Source organism: Mobula birostris, chromosome 6, assembly GCF_030028105.1.
Source record: "Mobula birostris isolate sMobBir1 chromosome 6, sMobBir1.hap1, whole genome shotgun sequence".
Taxonomy (NCBI): Eukaryota; Metazoa; Chordata; class Chondrichthyes; order Myliobatiformes; family Myliobatidae; genus Mobula; species Mobula birostris.
This window is the reverse complement of record NC_092375.1, coordinates 141,802,043-141,820,347: the sequence shown is the minus strand read 5'-3', so window position 1 is coordinate 141,820,347 and position 18,305 is coordinate 141,802,043. Positions and strand designations below refer to the sequence as shown.

General features: G+C 41.6%; 1 protein-coding gene across 2 annotated transcripts in view; it reads right to left on the bottom strand.

Annotated features, from left to right (window-relative positions):
- The window catches only part of vps8 (VPS8 subunit of CORVET complex), a 662,306-nt gene that overhangs the window by 451,824 nt on the left and 192,177 nt on the right, over positions 1 to 18,305 (bottom strand). For both annotated transcript variants that reach the window (XM_072261484.1, XM_072261483.1), the window contains exon 35: positions 1,921 to 2,068. In XM_072261484.1, the coding sequence (XP_072117585.1) occupies positions 1,921 to 2,068 (148 nt within the window). The remainder of the gene's footprint in view (positions 1 to 1,920; positions 2,069 to 18,305) is intronic.

Here is an 18,305-nt window from a genome sequence, read left to right as displayed (position 1 = left end):
GGCAGGGATCAGGGGAAGGTGGAGGCAGGGATCAGGGGAAGGTGGAGGCAGGGATCAGGGGAAGGTGGAGGCAGGGATCAGGGGAAGGTGGCAGGGATCAGGGGAGGGTGGAGGCAGGGATCAGGGGAGGGTGGAGGCAGGGATCAGGGGAGGGTGGAGGCAGGGATCAGGGGAAGGGTGGAGGCAGGGATCGGGGGAAGGGAAGCAGGGAGCAGAGGAGAGGACGAAGGAATGGTGGGGGGAAGTACAAGAATTGAGTCGAAGAGGTCAGGAAGGAAGAAGAGTTTCGAGAATGAGAGAGGAGAAGAGGGCAGGTGAAAAATGGAGAAGTTGGTAGCTAGAGGTAGAGATAGTGTTAGTTGTGCATGTCTGTATTCAAAAAGCAGCAATTTTTCTCACTGATAGTTGGCAGCAAGTAAGTAGCGAGATAATTCAGAACTGTTTTGCTCACTGCAGTTTCAAGCAAACAGGCTTCAAGATGCAAGAAATGGTCAGGAGTGAACATGAAATGATTTCAACAAGTTAGGAACAACAAAGAATTTGAAAGTATTGACAATTGTCTTGAATGTTACAATGAAAATGAATATTTGGAGAATGCAACCTTCAACAGCATTGTAACAAGGCAGCCCAAAATCTGCACTGGGTGTCCATGCTGATTTTGTTCATTTTCAGTCAAAAGATTGCGACAGGATGAGCTCCTCCATCAATAAGTATTAGGAACTAATACACAGTTTTATAGTACTAGAGTAGTATTGGTAGTGTTCCAATTTGTTCATTTAAATACATAATTTACTACTCAGTTTGTCTTTTTATACCTTTTTGACTATTTCCATGGAACTTAGCCTAATTGAGGCAGCTGCTCCCCTCTTGAACATGGTAATCCGTGTCCAGTGGTATGAGTAGTCATCACAAACTGGAGACTTTCTTGATTGCAGTGGATAACCATGACTGCTTTTGTGCTTTATCATGCCCTTCGCTCTCCACGAACGTTGCAGAAACACATTTGCCATTGGAAATCACTGTTGATCTCAACCACCCAGTCCGCCTGAGCTGACTTCACAAGCTAAAACAAGCATCTCCCTACTTCACTGGGGTATGAGGCCTGCCAGCTACTCTCTTCGAGCTTAACCCTCCTGTCGAAGCAGTGTACCTGTTTCATATGTGGGGCTGCCGTCATATGCAAACAGCTACTTGGAGCCAAAGGTAAGAGCTGAGTGCCTTGTGGGGAGCAAAGGGAATGAGCTATCCAAACATGGAATCGAAAATCTGAAAGCTAGCTCTCCCTGGGCACCTCATCCACAGCAGCTTAAATCGGTAGTGTCGTAATCTGTTCTGTATTTTATTTAATACATCATTTATTACTCAATTAAATAGTAGTTGTTTTTTCTTAATACCTTTTTAACTATTTCCATGAGACTTCAGGTAACTGGGGTAGCCACTTAATTGGGCTAAAATGTACTGGTCCCAATGTGGCCCCGTTAACCGGCATCCACAGTAATATAAGTGTAAATGTTTTTATTGCATGGTTGGTAATTTAGTAAGCATTCATCACAAGCCAGAGTTTTTGATGAATTAATTACTACAGAATTATGCCTCAAGCATGTCAATGTGGTACAGGATGCAGCTGTCTTATTAACTATTAAAAAAGCCTAATGAAAATTCCACCAACAACACAACTACTTGGATATCCAGCGCTGCAAAAAACTGCATTGAAAATATCACTGAAAGATAAGCTATTCTGATAGTTACACATTTTGTACTGAAATCTTATGAGCACAACTTGTTTGAATCATTTATGGAACTAATAAACTATCCCATTTAAGTCACATTCTGTAATACTCAAAAATGTCTTTTTGTACCACTATTTCATTATACCTTCCATTTTAGATATCATGTGTAAATTTAAGTGTAATTAAGTACCTGAACAGCTTCTTCAAGTCTATAATGTTCTGACACCCTCAGGAAATCAGTTACTCGCTGTGGATCGTACTGGCAAAGCAAGTCGAGGTACTGCTCATGAATGTCAGGATTCAACTGCAAGAGCTCTCGACTCACTTGCACTCCATCTCTGCAAGTTAAACATAGTGGAGATCTGATCACTAAGGTAGACGAAAGACTGAAAGATGTGCAATCTATATAAAGTAAAAACATTTATCAACATGGAGTTGCAACTTTAATTTTTTAGTCTGCAGGAATAGGCAAACTAGAGATTTGCTTTAACACACTTTAATAAGGCTTTGGACAAGGTCCTGCACAGGAAGCTAGACCTCAAGACTGAAGTAGCATAAAGGATTCAGGACACTTTGGCAAATTGGTATGGCGATTAAAAGGCAGAGAATAGTTAATGATGGATGAGTGCTTTTCAAAATTCAAAATTTTAAAGTAAAATTTATTATCAGTGTGCATACATGTCACCACATACAACCTTGAGATTCTTTTTCCTGTGGGCATGCTTAGCAAATCTTTAGAACAGTAACTGTAAACAGGATCAATGAACAACAAACTGTGCAAATGTAAAAGTAAATAAATAGCAATAAATAATGAGAGAATGAAATAACAAGATAAAAGAGTCCTTAAAGTGAGACCATTGGCTGTGGGAACACCAGAAATAGAATGAGTGTAGTTAACCCCTTTTGTTCAAGAGCCAATGGTTAAGGGGTAGTTAACTGTTATTGAATCTGGTGGTGCAAATCCTGAGGCACTTGCACCTTCTACCTTTCTGACTGAATTGGTGAATGGATCCGTGTTGTTTGGAATATGTTTGTAAATGACTTGGATAAGAATGTAGGTAGCCTGACTGGGAAGTCTGCAGACAACACTGAAATTCATGAAATTGTAGACTGTGAAGGTGGTTGTCAAAGGATATAGCAAACATAGATTTGCTGGAAAATTGGCCAGAGTAGTAGCAGAAGGAATTTAATCTATACAAGTGTGAGGTAATGCATTTTAGCATATCAAATTCTGGTAGAGCATACAGAGTAAATGGTATTGACCTTGGAAGTATTCAGGGAGATTTTAAGGTGCAAGTCCATAGCTTCATTAAAGTGACAACACAGGTGCGTAGGATCATTAAAATTGGTATTTGGTATGCTTCCACGATAGGCTGAGCCATTGAGCATCACACAGGGATGTCACGTCACCATTGTAGAAAACTTTGGTTGAATAGCAGTTAGGGTATTGTGTGCAGTTCTGGCAGCCAGATAAAGCGACGGTAGCATAGTAGTTAGCACAATGCCATCACACCTCAAGATGTAGGAAATTCAAAGTTCAATCCCAGCATCCTCCGTAAGGAGCATCTGAATGTCCTCCCCATGGAACAGAGCTCGCAATGCGTGGGATTTTGCTAGATGCTCCGGTTTCCTCTCACCGTCCAAGGACATACTAGGTAGGTTAATTGGTTATCGTGAATTTTCCCTCGATTAGGTCAGGGTTAAATCCGGGTGTTGGGGTTGCGGGGCGTCACAGTTTGAAGGGCTAGAAGGGCCTATTCCATGTTGTATCTCTAAATAAAAGAAGGAGGTGGTAGCAATGGAGAGATTGTAGATGAGACCACTAGGATGTTGCCTGGAATAGATGGCCTAGCTATAAGCAGACCTTGGATGGGATGGGTTTATTCTCAATGGAACAAAAATGATTAGAGATGACCTCATGAAGGTTTATGAAGGGTGGTGAAATTCTGGATGAGTTGTAAGAGGAAGTAATGGTGAAAGATTCTATTCCAATATTTGAAAGATCTTTGAACCAGAATTTGGATAGGAAAGCATAGAGAAATAAAGATCTAATGCAGGCAGATGGAAATAGTATAGATAACGATCATATTCAGCATGGATGAGGTGGGTAAAAAGGGCCTGATTCTGTGTTGTGTGTTTCTATGACTCACAAAGAAGTTTCCTGTCTGGCAATCTCCATCCAAAGACTTCTTTTCATCTCTTTTCTATTGAGGTGAAATTATGGTGACACAGGCCACAGATATCATCGTATGGATTTCAAACTTTAATGATAACTATTTTATAGTGAATATCAGAAATCATCTCACACTATGATCCGTCTGAATTTTCATAAATCACCAGTCAACATAAAGCTGAATATAATCCTGAACATTCAAAAATTTCAGTCTTCTCAGTTTTTAAAGTTTGTTCAATCTACATGTTGTTAGCAAAACTAGCATTTATTGTATTGTTTGAGCCCAGTATGTTTTGTTGGACCATTTCAATGGGAAGTTAAACATACCAGTGGTTGCAAGGTTGCACCTAAGACTACACTAGAAAAGAGGAGTAGACTTCCCCTAAAGACACAATAAAAAATATGGATTCTTATAGCCATCTGGTAGTGTAATAGTCACCATCATTAATACTTAGCTTTTGATTTCAATATTATTTGTACTTAAATTTAAATCCATGGCTGTCATGATTGGATTAAACTCAGTTCTGCAGATCATGGTCAAGGTCTTTGGGTCCTTGTCAATAATATAACCAGAATCAGGTTTCATATCAGAATCAGATTTATTATCACTGGCATGTGACATGAAATTTGTTAACTTAGCAGTAGCAGTTCAATGCAATACTAGCAGAGAGAAAAAAAGATAATAAATAAAACATAAAAATAAATATACAGGTAAATCAATTACATATATTGAATAGATTTTTAAAATGTGCAAAACCAGAAATATTGTATATTAAAAAAAAGTGAGGTAGTGTCTAAAGCTTCAATGTCCATTTAGAAATTGGATGGCAGACAGGAGGAAGCTGTTCCTAAATCACTGAGTGTGTGCCTTCAGGCTTCTGTACCTCCTAGCTGATGCTAATAATGAGATAAGGGCATGCCCTGGATGCTGGAGGTCCTTCATAATGGACACTGTTGTGAAATTGTTGTGACATATGTTGTGAAATTTGTAATTTAAAATGTTAAGTTTATAATTTTGTCTATTTAGTTTTATTTGAGAAACAAGAACATTTATATTTTTCCAACGCCAACTTTTTGCAACCTCTTAGTTATAAACAAATTCAATTCAAGTCTTCAAAATACCCATAACAAACAAACCTACATTCTTTCCAGTTACTGAGATGTAATTTAATAAAGTTATTGCATTTAAGTTTTTGCTGTTGACATTTGATTATGCATCTAGAATTAGGACCTGGGGCTGCTGCCAGGATGGAGTTATCATGTACAATGAATTTGCCAAATATGGCACTCACATTTTTCTATCACTGAATTCATTTTTTTTGCACTTCTCTCACTTATGGAAAAATTATGTCAAATGTTCTTGTCTCACAAAAAAAAAACCTAAACAGACTAAACTCTAGCCTTAACACTTTAAATACCTGCAGTGGAATATATGTAGTACACCGCACTTTGTATTTCCGATCTTCATTATTAATATTAGAGTAAAATATATTTTTTTGAGAATTTGTTATTTAGTTGCTTTTGAACTAACTTGGCCATTACTGAAGAAACTCGGAATGGGCAGTCCTTAAAGCCACAAACCCATTGTGTACAGACTCGGCGAGGCAGCCAGTGGAAACGCTGGACTCAGGTTAAAGCATACAACTCACCCTTTTGTTGCTCCCACAGACGGAGTGGGGAACCAAGTGTACCCAGTAACCATGTAATTACAGAGAACCTAAGAGAGGAATACCAGCCGGCCATGCCAGACCTGACCACAGCTGATGAAAACATACCCGGAGAAAACGCAAAGGCAGAAAACACTGAGAGCATGGCAGAAGACACTGAGAACGTGTTGGAAAACCATGAATAGCCTGCTAAAGTGTGATGATGATGGTACTCTGTAAAGAAGGCTGGTTGCTGAAGGTAGATGATTAAGTTTATAGCATAGTTATTTGGGAAATAGATGGGGAGGGACTTTTGAGTTAAAGCAGAGATGGCAAGTTCCACCACTTTGATGGCATTTCAGACTGCACACGGCATCTGAAAGCAGTCACCCCAGTCTGAGGAGCTGGGCCCTTTTCAGCAGTTGGGCCAGTGATCGACCGAACAGTTCAGAAGGGGGGGCCACTGGGGAGAGGTCCTTGCAGACATTTACATGGAGGCCACCCCAGCCCCTTCCTGTACATTGATGAGAGAGCCCGTGGGTGCTCCTGGAAGGAGAGTTTCAGCGACCAGAAGATAAAGGGCTGAAGACAAAAGAATGTAATTAAGCTGCAGTCAGCCTGCAGGGAAACAGCAGGCTGGAATGGACTACCAGGTTTGAGTGTGGAAGCATATATAACAGCAACACATAAGAGGCATGGAATAAATTTGGACTGGTATTATGATCATCACAGAAATCATAAGGTGAAGGGCCTGTTCCCTGTGCTGTATTGTTCTACGTTCTCTGCTCAAATTCAACAATGACTCCATGTTTGTTCAGATTAAGTTTGTGATGATATCGGGAATCATGTGGTCTTGATAAAACCCAAATCAGGCACTGGTAAACATGCAAGTGGAAAGTAAGTAGTATCTGACAGCTCTACTGGTAATGCTGATGATTGTGGTCTGATTGTGAGCTAATAAGACAGTGATTTGATTGAATCTGTCCTCCTTTTTGTGTTCAGAACATACGCAGGCAAGTTTCATCCTGTCAAAAGATGCATGTGGGAGAAAGAGGCAGTTGCCAAGAAATAAGTGGGGAATGTGTTTGCTGGAATTGTTCTGACAGTTGGCTAAGACTCAATAGGCTGAATAGTCTTCTTCTGTGCTGCAAGAAACCGTAATATGAAATCCCATATATTTATACCCCTTTGCAGTTTTTTTGCATCCTCCTCACAACTTTGAGCTGTAGTGCCTCATTTTGTTGTTGTAATTCCATTGGAACTACAGCACAAGTTCTGAGTATTATCCCAAATGGTCTCTGATTCTACAATCTTAACCAGATCCAATGCTCTCAGTATTTCTTGATATTGGATTGTATGGTTTCCTTTCACCTTTTTAAGCAGTTCCTCAGGCTTTCAGTCTGGTTTTGAAGGTCCTGAGGCGGCGAATTAGGTCAATGTAGGAAACACAAACTCCTCCATGGAGTAAAGCAAACTGCTGGAGACTGCACAATTTGCTGTGCTTCATGGACAAGGATAGAGTGTCTTGAAAAAGTATTCAGCGTACACAAATGTTTTCACATTTCACTGTCTCATTTTCTAAATTTCAAATATATTGAAGTAGGATTTTTTGAGCAAATCTACAAAACATTGTGCATCATGTCAGATCAAAGGAAAAATTCCAAAGCCTGTCAATAATTTACTAAAAATTAAAAACCAAACTTGAGGCTGAAAAAGTATTCATCTTCTTTGTAATTAATACACTAACCTTCCTCAGGTGCAATATTGTGTATTACCTTGCCAATTTGTTAACGTAGAAAAATAGAGAATCACCTCTTTTCAATGAATTCATAAGAATAACTACCTCATCTATAAGGTGCAACAGTATAGTAGATTTTCAACAGACCAAACCGAATTGAAGACAAAAGAACATTCAAGTCAGAGAAGTGATAATAGAAGCACAAATCTGGGAAAGAATAAAAACCCATCTCAAAGACACTGAACCTACCTCAGACCTCAGCGCAGTCCATCATGAAAAAGTGGAAAAAAAAATTAACCCACAGCCACACTACCCAGGTCAGGCCACCCCTCTCCACAGTCACCAGAGAAGAATGGACATGTAAGAGAGGCTACTGTGATGCTAACAATCCCTCTGAGTGAGCTGCAGTAGCTGCAATGGGAGATGAAGTTCATGGCTCCAAAATCTCCAAGGCTTTGCGTAAAAAGGTTATTTACAGTGGCATGCAAAAGTTTGGGCACCCCGGCCAAAATTTCTGTTACTATGAATAGCTAAGCAAGTAAAAGATGACCTGACTTTCAAGAGGCATGAAGTTAAAGATGACACATTTCTTTAATATCTTAAGCAAGATTACTTTTTTATTTCCATCTTTTACAGTAGGGGTCGCCAACCCGTCGATCACGATCAACCGGTCGATCTTTGAGACTTTCCCAGTAGGTCCCAAAGAAAAATCAAAAATAAATACACAAATACTGTTGTAATGTGAGCATTATGAAAGTAAGTAATACTAATTAGGCTAATGGTAATATAGCAATATTTTCACTAAAAGCTGTTTGTAAAGAGAGATTGTTTCCCGGTTGTTGGGGTTTAGTTCCGTTCTTTCTGCCCAGTGCGCATGTGTGTAGTCCCCCACCATGCACTGCGTTTTCAGTGTAGCTTGTGCTGCATCAAAGTGACCAATCAGATTAGATAAGAGTACAGACTGTGGCAAACATCAATATTCGGCAGTGGTCCCCAACCTCCGGGCCGCGAAGCATGCAGTGGTGCAGCGGTAGTCGGGATGCACACAGCACATTTTTAAGAAAAAAAAGCTGAAATAAACCAGCTAATTAATTAGGTGCCACCCGACACGTAACTGTCGGCTCAGATCAGAGGCGACGCAATCGGCAATCTCTCGTGATATCCTGATAGCATAGTGGAGGCTCCACGAAAGAAGGCGAAAACATACAAATTCCATCCAGAATGGAAAGAGGAATTTCTATTTACCTTGGTGAAAGACAAGTGTGTATGTATGCTGTGCCACCAAACACAAGCATTGACTAAAAGAGGGAATCTGGAGCGGTACCACAACACCAACCACCAGGAATTTAAAGACACCTACCCCCAAAGAGCACAATTCGTGCCTGGAAAGTTGAGCTGAACTCAGGGATGAAGGCCCACCCCAGCAATCGTTTTCCACAAAACAAGCTGCTCAAAATAAGGCTGCTATTGAAGCATCATTTCGTGTAAGTCACCTTTTGGCTAAACACAAGAAGCCTTTTACAGATGGTGACTTATTCAAGGAAGCAATGGTCATTACCGCAGAGGCTGTTTTTAATGACATTAAAAATAAAAACGGCATCACAACCGCAATATATTGCTTGGCCCTGCAACAGTGACAAGGAGGGTAGAGTCACCGTCAGAAGACGTAAATATTTTTCACTACAGTTCGATGAATCCCTGGATGTAATGCAAATAGCTCAGCTTGTTGTATTTGTCAGAATGGCTTTCCAGGAGTTTACAAAGGAGGACTTCCCCACTCTTTTGCAATTAAAGGAAAGAACGAGAGGTAAGGATATTTACAATGAGTTTTAAAATATATGTCCGTGAAAGTGACATCCCCATTCATAAACTGGTGGCAATTACTACAGATGGGGCCGAGCAATGAGCGGTGTGCATGTTGGTTTTATACCACTAAAAGTCAGTGCCTGCTTTGGGTCAACTTATCTATGTGAAAGTTCGAGGTAGGGGATCTTGGGCTTAAAAAGGTTGGTGACCACTATTTTACAGTTTCAAAATAACAAAAAAGGAAAAGAGTTGAAGTAAAAGTTTGGGCACCCTGCATGGTCAGTACTTAGTAACACCCCCTTTGGCAAGTATCACAGCTTGTAAACGCTTTCTGTAGCCAGCTCAGAGTCTTTCAATTCTTGTTCAGGGGATTTTTGCCCATTCTTCCTTGCAAAAGGCTTCTAGTTCTGTGAGATTCTTGGGCTGTCTTGCATGTACTGCTCTGTCGGAGGTCTATCCACAGATTCTCGATGATGTTTAGGTCAGGGGACCATGAGGGCCATGGCAAAACCTTCAGCTTGCACCTCGTTCATTGTGGATTTTGAGATGTGTTTAGGTTCATTATCCTAAAGATATGGAAGAATTTCTTGTGGTCAGAAGAGACTAAAGTGGAACCTTTTGGCCTCAACACTAAGCAGTACGTGTGGCGCAAGTCTAAATACTGTGCATCATCCCTGCTGTAAAGTATGGTGGAGGCAGCATCATGCTAAGGGGATGCTTTTCAACAGCAGGGACTGGATATCTGGTCAGGATTGATGGGGAGATAAATGCCGCTAAATGTAGATAGATCCTGGATGAAAAAATCCTGCTACCTCTGCCAGAGGCTTAATCTGCAAGGAAGTCAATCTTTCAGCAGGACAACAACCCAAGCACACTGCCAGAGCAACCATGGAGTGGCTTCAAATAAAGAAAACTGATATCCTTTAAAAGCCCAATCAGAGTCAAGAAATCCCATAGTACTCCATTGAAGATCGATAGAGCACACAGGATCTTTTCCAACAACACCGCAAAACCGCGGACCATGGTTTTTAGGCTTCTACGGTACACCGACCAGCAGGCTATCCTGGAAGGCGCGAGGAAAGCCAAACCTACTCTCCCGGATGGCACTCAGCTGCAGTTCTTCGCCGACTACAGCCCTGGTACGATGCAGGAATGGCAGGGATACAAGGAGATCCACGCTAAGCTTCGACAGAAGGGGATCGACTCGTTCCTCATATAACCGGCGATTTTGAGAGTGAATATCAAGGGCATGAAGATGTCGTTTAATTCGACAGAGGAAGCGAAAGAAGCTCTAAAATCATCGGTGCTAGGAGATACAGAAGACGACCCTGGGCAAGTCCACACACCCCTCGGGAGGAGATGGAACTGCATTACGAGCTCGGACCTGCCTGTATGCACAATCTACAGGAACGGGCAAGTTAACGTCCTAGGTGTGAAGTTTTCTGGTTATCTTTTTATTAGAAAGTCGTTCGTTGCACTTTTGTATTTAGTTAATTAAGGGGCCAATTTGTTTCTGAGTATTGCAGGTCAGAGCTTTAAGGTAATGGCTCAGTTAACTTGTTACTACAAGGATAACATGGTGAAGTGATATAAATCCACCTAGATTTATACTTTTTATCTTTTACTTTCTAAGGTCATATTCAATATACCCAAATGTCATACTTCATCAAGAATGAAGCTGAAAAACAGCAGTTTGTTCTGAATAGCTTTAGAACGCTATGTCCCCAGTAGACTTGATTACATTCCTGGGCGCCAGATAAGACGTCACTAGCGCCATCGCTAAGCGACAGTCTATTAAAGCGACAGTTTCTAGCAAGAGGCTGTTGGGGTCTTGATTATGTGTTGTACTCTATTTGAGACGGAAATGGTTTTAATCATATAGGTTAACCGGTTTGTCCAGGCATTTTTTTTTTCCTGGTCTCTTTGATATGATTGCCTATGAGAACTGCTTTGCCTTTCTAATTTGTTGATGCCAGAGGGGGGCGGTTAATGTCAGTGTTCAGTGTCTGTTCAGTTCGGATATGAATGCTTTGGTAAACATTAACCTCGATAAATCTTCCTCAACAATATCAAGCTCTCAAGAATCTCCTTCCAAAGCACTTAACCTTTTTCTAACGGATTTAAATTTAACTGATGTGTGGAGGGCGCATAATCCCTGAGCCAATAGGCTGGTCCTGGACTTATTTCCTGGCATAATCTACATATTACTATTTAACTACTTATGGTTTTATTATTACTATTTAATTATTTATGGTGCAACTGTAACGAAAACCAATTTCCCCCGGATCAATAAAGTATGACTATGACTAAAGTCTATATCTTCTTCTCCACAAGACATAAAACTTTCTCTCGGAGAGATTACATTCTTATATCCTCCGGTCTGCTGCCTTTGGTACACTCAATAGAATTTTTGCCCAGACATCTATCTGATCACAACCCAGTCATATCTACTTTTAATTATGGCAAAATTAAAAATAAGGCTACTAGGTGCAGGTTTAACTCTACCCTTCTAAAAAATGACAAATTTCTATCACAACTGAGAACAAAACTGACAGAATTTATAAATTTAAATAAAAATTGTGTCTCAAATGTGACAGTGATTTGGGCCTCCATCAAGGGTCTCTTACAAAATAACGCTATATCGTTCAGTTCCCATCTACATAAAAGCCAACTTCAAAAGATTTCCACCCTAGAAGAACAATGTAAGGTTTCGGAGAATGATCCCAAAAGGAGATACACCATAACAAAAGAAAACGAGCTCAAAACAAAACAAGCAGAATTAAATGATTTATTAAGAAGCAGGGCAGAATATATGATCCATATAAACAAACCTAAGTATTATGCAGAAGGCAGCAGGCCGAGCCATCTTTTAGCACTAACGCTCAAACAACAGGAAGCTAAAAGGTCTATACATAGAACATAGAACAGTACAGCACAGTACAGGCCCTTCGGCCCACAATGTTGTGCCGACCCTCAAACCCTGCCTCCCATATAAGCCCCCACCTTAGATTCCTCCATATACCTGTCTGGTAGTCTCTTAAACTTCACTAGTGTATCTGCCTCCACCACTGACTCAGGCAGTGCATTCCACGCACCAACCACTCTCTGACTAAAAAAACCTTCCTCTAATATCCCCCTTGAACTTCCCACCTCTTACCTTAAAGCCATGTCCTCTTGTATTGAGCAGTAGTGCCCTGGGGAAGAGGCGCTGGCTATCCACTCTATCTATTCCTCTTATTATCTTGTACACCTCTATCATGTCTCCTCTCATCCTCCTCCTCTCCAAAGAGTAAAGCCCTAGCTCCCTTAATCTCTGATCATAATCCATACTCTCTAAACCAGACAGCATCCTGGTAAATCTCCTCTGTACCCTTTCCACTGCTTCCACATCCTTCCTATAGTGAGGTGACCAGAACTGGACACAATACTCCAAGTGTGGCCTAACCAGAGTTTTATAGAGCTGCATCATTACTTCGCGACTCTTAAACTCTATCCCTCGACTTATGAAAGCTAACACCCCATAAGCTTTCTTAACTACCCTATCCACCTGTGAGGCAACTTTCAGGGATCTGTGGACGTGCACCCCGAGATCCCTCTGCTCCTCCACACTACCAAGTATCCTGCCATTTACTTTGTACTCTGCCTTGGAGTTTGTCCTTCCAAAGTGTACCACCTCACACTTCTCGGGGTTGAACTCCATCTGCCACTTCTCAGCCCACTTCTGTATCCTATCAATGTCTCCCTGCAATCTTTGACAATCCTCTACACTATCTACAACACCACCAACCTTTGTGTTGTCTGCATACTTGCCAACCCACCCTTCTACCCCCACATCCAGGTCGTTAATAAAAATCACGAAAAGTAGAGGTCCTAGAACAGATCCTTGTGGGACACCACTAGTCACAATCCTCCAATCTGAATGTACTCCCTCCACCACCACCCTCTGCCTTCTGCAGGCAAGACAATTCTGAATCCACCTGGCCAAACTTCCCTGGATCCCATGCCTTCTAACTTTCTGAATAAGCCTACCATGTGGAACCTTGTCAAATGCCTTACTAAAATCCATATAGATGACATCCGCTGCACTAATCTCATCTAAATGCCTGGTCACCTCCTCAAAGAACTCTATCAGGCTTGTTAGACACGATCTGCCCTTCATAAAGCCATGCTGACTGTCCCTGATCAGACCATGATTCTCTAAATGCCTATAGATCCTATCTCTAAGAATCTTTTCCAACAGCTTTCCCACCACAGACGTAAGGCTCACTGGTCCATAATTACCCGAACTATCCCTACTACCTTTTTTGAACAAGGGAACAACATTCGCCTCCCTCCAATCCTCCGGTACCATTCCCGTGGACAACGAGGACATAAAGATCCTAGCCAGAAGCTCAGCAATCTCTTCTCTCGCCTCGTGGAGCAGCCTGGGGAATATTCCGTCAGGCCCCGGGGACTTATCTGTCCTAATGTATTTTAACAACTCCAACACCTCCTCTCCCTTAATATCAGCATGCTCCAGAACATCAACCTCACTCATATTGTCCTCACCATCATCAAGTTCCCTCTCATTGGTGAATACCGAAGAGAAGTATTCATTGAGGACATCGCTCACTTCCACAGCCTCCAGGCACATCTTCCCACCTTTATCTCTAATCAGTCCTACCTTCACTCCTGTCATCCTTTTTTTCTTCACAGAATTGAAGAATGCCTTGGGATTTTCCTTTACCCTACTCACCAAGGCCTTCTCATCCCCCCTCCTTGCTCTTCTCAGCCCCTTCTTAAGCTCCTTTCTTGCTTCCCTATATTCCTCAATAGACCCAGCTGATCCTTGCTTCCTAAACCTCATGTATACTGCCTTATTCCTCCTGACTAGATTTTCCACCTCACTCGTCACCCATGGTTCCTTCACCCTACCATTCTTTATCTTCCTCACCGGGACAAATTTATCCCTTACATCCCGCAAGAGATCTCTAAACATCGACCACATGTCCATAGTACATTTCCCTGCAAAAACATCATCCCAATTCACATCCGCAAGTTCTAGCCTTATAGCCTCATAATTTGCCTTTCCCCAATTAAAAATTTTCCTGTCCTCTTTGATTCTATCCTTTTCCATGATAATTATAAAGGCCAGGGAGCGGTGGTCACTGTCCCCCAGATGCTCACCCACTGAGAGATCTGTGATCTGACCCGGTTCATTACCAAGTACTAGATCTAGTATGGCATTCCCCCTGGTTGGCCTGTCCATATACTGTGACAGGAATCCATTCTGGACACACTTAACAAATTCTGTCCCATCTAAACCCTTGGAACTAATCAGGTGCCAATCAATATTAGGGAAGTTAAAATCACCCATGATAACAACCCTGTTATTTTTGCACCTTTCCAAAATCTGCCTCCCAATCTGCTCCTCTGTATCTCTGCTGCTACCAGGGGGCCTATAGAATACCCCCAGTAGAGTAACTGCTCCCTTCCTGTTCCTGACTTCCACCCATATTGACTCAAAAGAGGATCCTGCTACATTACCCACCCTTTCTGTAGCTGTAATAGTATCCCTGACCAGTAATACCACCCCTTTTTCCGCCCTCTCTATCCCTTTTAAAGCACTGAAATCCAGGAATATTGAGAATCCATTCCTGCCCTGGTGCCAGCCAAGTCTCTGTAATGGCCACTACATCATAATTCCGTGTATGTATCCAAGCTCTCAGTTCATCACCTTTGTTCCTAATGCTTCCTGCATTGAGGTACACACATTTCAGCCCTTCTACCTTACTGTCTTTACACCGTTTATTCTGCTTCTCTTTCCTCAAAGCCTCTCTGTATGTTAGATCTGGCTTTAGTCCACGCACTTCTTTCACTGCTCTATCGCTCTGGGTCCCATCTCCCTCGCAAATTAGTTTAAACCCTCCCGAACCATGCTAGCAAACCTACCTGCAAGGATATTGCTCCCCCTCGAGTTCAGGTGCAACCCATCCAACCTGTACAGGTCCCACCTTCCCCAGAAGAGATCCCAATGATCTAAAAATCTAAAACCCTGCTCCCTGCACCAACTCCTCAGTCACGCATTCAACTGCCATCTCCTCCAATTCTTACCATCACTGTCACGTAGCACTGGCAGCAATCCTGAGAACGTCACCCTTGAGGTCCTGTTCTTCAGCCTTCTGCCTAATTCCCGAAACTCACACTTCAGGACCTCATCCCTCTTCCTGCCTATGTCGTTGGTCCCAACATGTATCACGACTTCTGGTTGCTTTCCCTCTCGTACCAGGATGTCGTGCACCCGGTCAGAGACATCCCGGACCCTGGCACCCGGGAGGCAACAAACCATGCGGTTGTCCTTCTCACGTCCACAAAATCTCCTGTCTGCTCCCCTGACTATAGAGTCTCCAATGACGACAGCTCTCCTCTTCTCCGTCCCACCCTTCTGCACCACGGGGTCAGACTCAGTGCCGGAGGCCCTGCCACCGTGGCTCACACCTGGTCGGTCGTCCCCGCCGACAGTATCCAGGACGGTAAACTTATTATTCAGGGGAATGGCTACAGGGGTGCTCTGCACTACCTGTCTGCTCACCTTCGCTTTCCCCCCTCTGATTGTCACCCAACGACCTGCTTCCGACAATTAGATGTGCTACATGTGGAACAGCATCTTCAACAGAGGAAATAAATGAGACATCCAAGAATTACTTTAAAGAACTGTATACAAGTGGCTCAGTTCCTTCTGAGAATGACTTCACAGATTTTTTTAGTGGATTAGACCTCCCTACGTTGTCATTAGAGGATACCAAAACTCTAGACTCTCCTATTACACTGGATACTTTATACTTTATTGTCGCCAAACAACTGGTACTAGAACGTACAATCATCACAGCGATATTTGATTCTACGCTTCCCACTCCCTGGATTACAAATATTAAATATTAAACTTAGTAAATATTAGTAAATATTTAAAATTTAAATTATAAATTCATAAATAGAAAATAGAAAAATGGAAAGTAAGGTAGTGCAAAAAAACCGAGAGGCAGGTCCGGATATTTGGAGGGTACAGGCCAGATCCGGATCAGGATCTGTTCAGCAGTCTTATCACAGTTGGATGAGCTACTTAAAGCAGTCAAAGCTACAAATAAGGGCCGTACACCAGGCATAGATGGCATACCAGTGGAACTTTATCTAGCACTTTGGGATATTCTTGGACCAGTATGGTTAGAAACACTAAATTATGCTTTTGGAAATGGCGCTTTCCATAGAGATCTAAACACAGCCCTGATCACAGTTATACCTAAGACCGGTAAGGACCCCTTGGAGTGTACCAATTACCGTCCAATCTCCTTGATAAATGCCGATCTCAAGATATTTTCCAAAGTCTTAGCCAGTAGACTTGAGACAGTAGTTGGGAAAATAATTAGCCCAGATCAAGCGGGCTTTATCAGGGGGCATCTCGCATCTGATAATATTCGCCAGCTCTTACACATACTGAGTGCAACACATAAAATCCCGCCTGCCTGTGGCCTGCTATTTCTAGATGCTAAAAAAGTGTTTGATCGTCTTGAATGGCCATACCTTTAGAGAGTTCTAAAATAATTTAAATTCAGCAATAAATTTATCAATATGATTCAAACACTGTATGCTAATCCTTCAGCCTGGGTACGTGTGGGAGGAGGTTTCTCAGAGTTATTTGACATAGGACAGGGCACATGACAAGGGGACCCTTTGTCTCCTTTAATTTTTACTGTATCTATTGAACTGCTTGCACGTTTAATTAGAAACTCTCCTCAGATCTCCCCTATTACAATAGGTACAACTTCACATTCAATATCATTTTACGCGGATGACACGCTAGTTTATATGGCAAATGTTCAACAAGCTCTTCCCTGTGTTTTAAAAACACTGGAGCAATTTGGATTCCTTTCAGGATACAAAGTTAATTTGTCAAAATCAGCACTGATGTTGATTAATACGGATAAAAGTAAGGTGTCTCTCCCTCCCCAGATTAAGGCTACAAATGAGGTCCTCTACTTGGGTATTAAAGCTAATACCTCCCTATCATCTGTGGCTAAAACAAATTACTCTTTAATTTCGAAAAAAATAGATATTAATAGATGGAAGCACCTGCCAGCATCAGTCCCAGCCCGTATATCGGTCATAAAAATGAACATCTTACCCCGCCTTAATTTTATCCACTCAATGATCCCACTTGCACCTCCAGCAGGATATTGGCAAAAACTGGACTCCTTACTACGATACTATGTTTGGAATGGTAAACGACCCAATATAAAGTGGTCAGCTCTACAATTCAAAAAGTCGGATGGGGCTTGGCATGTCCAAATTTTAAATTGTATCACTGAGCCTTTGTATTAAAAAGTCTGAGCTATTGGATGGAGGAGGTTAAAGTTTTGTCATGGAAAAATATAGAACAAGAGCTAATAGTATCAATAAAGTTGAAGGACTTTCTCCTTATAGGTATGTCTACCAAAAAATGTGATTTGTATTACGGTCCGATTTTAACCCATCTGCTACAAGTGTTTAGAGCAGCAGAAAAATTCCTAAATTTTAAAAGCGTATGGTGCAAATCATCTCCATTATGGAACAATAATCAGTTTCTATCTGTGGGGGAAACCATTCACTAACAGAAGTTGGGAGGATAAAGGTATTACTACTCTTCAAGATATTAATGGGACAAGTACTATTCTTAGCTTTCAAGAACTGATATCTCGATATAATATTGATAAACACTCTCTTTTCTTCTAATTTAGAGTAAGATCAGCTTGTAAAACCTACGCCGTTCCCTGGGGATCCGATTTAAAAGACCATCCCATTTTAAGTTGGATACAGAGTGCTCCAGGACAGATAGTGTCATATACCTATGATAAATTAAACTCCCAGAGATATATGCCTACATCAGGAATGAAAGCCTGGGATAGAGACATATCTGAATTGGGACAAGACGTAGACTGGGATGCAGTTTGGGATAATGCTGCCGGTGCTTCGAAAAACCCAAATCATCGGTATATAAACTTGAAATTTTGTCATAGAGCATATTTAACACCGAGAATTAGACATGAAATGGGACTGGTTCCTGACCCATATTGCTCATTTTGCCCCCACAGAACCATTAGTTCTTTTATTCATGTTGTATGGGAAAGTCCAGGGGTTTTTAGTTTGTGGGGGAAGGTTATCAGTACTCTTAAAGAACTAACGGGGGTACAATTACCAAT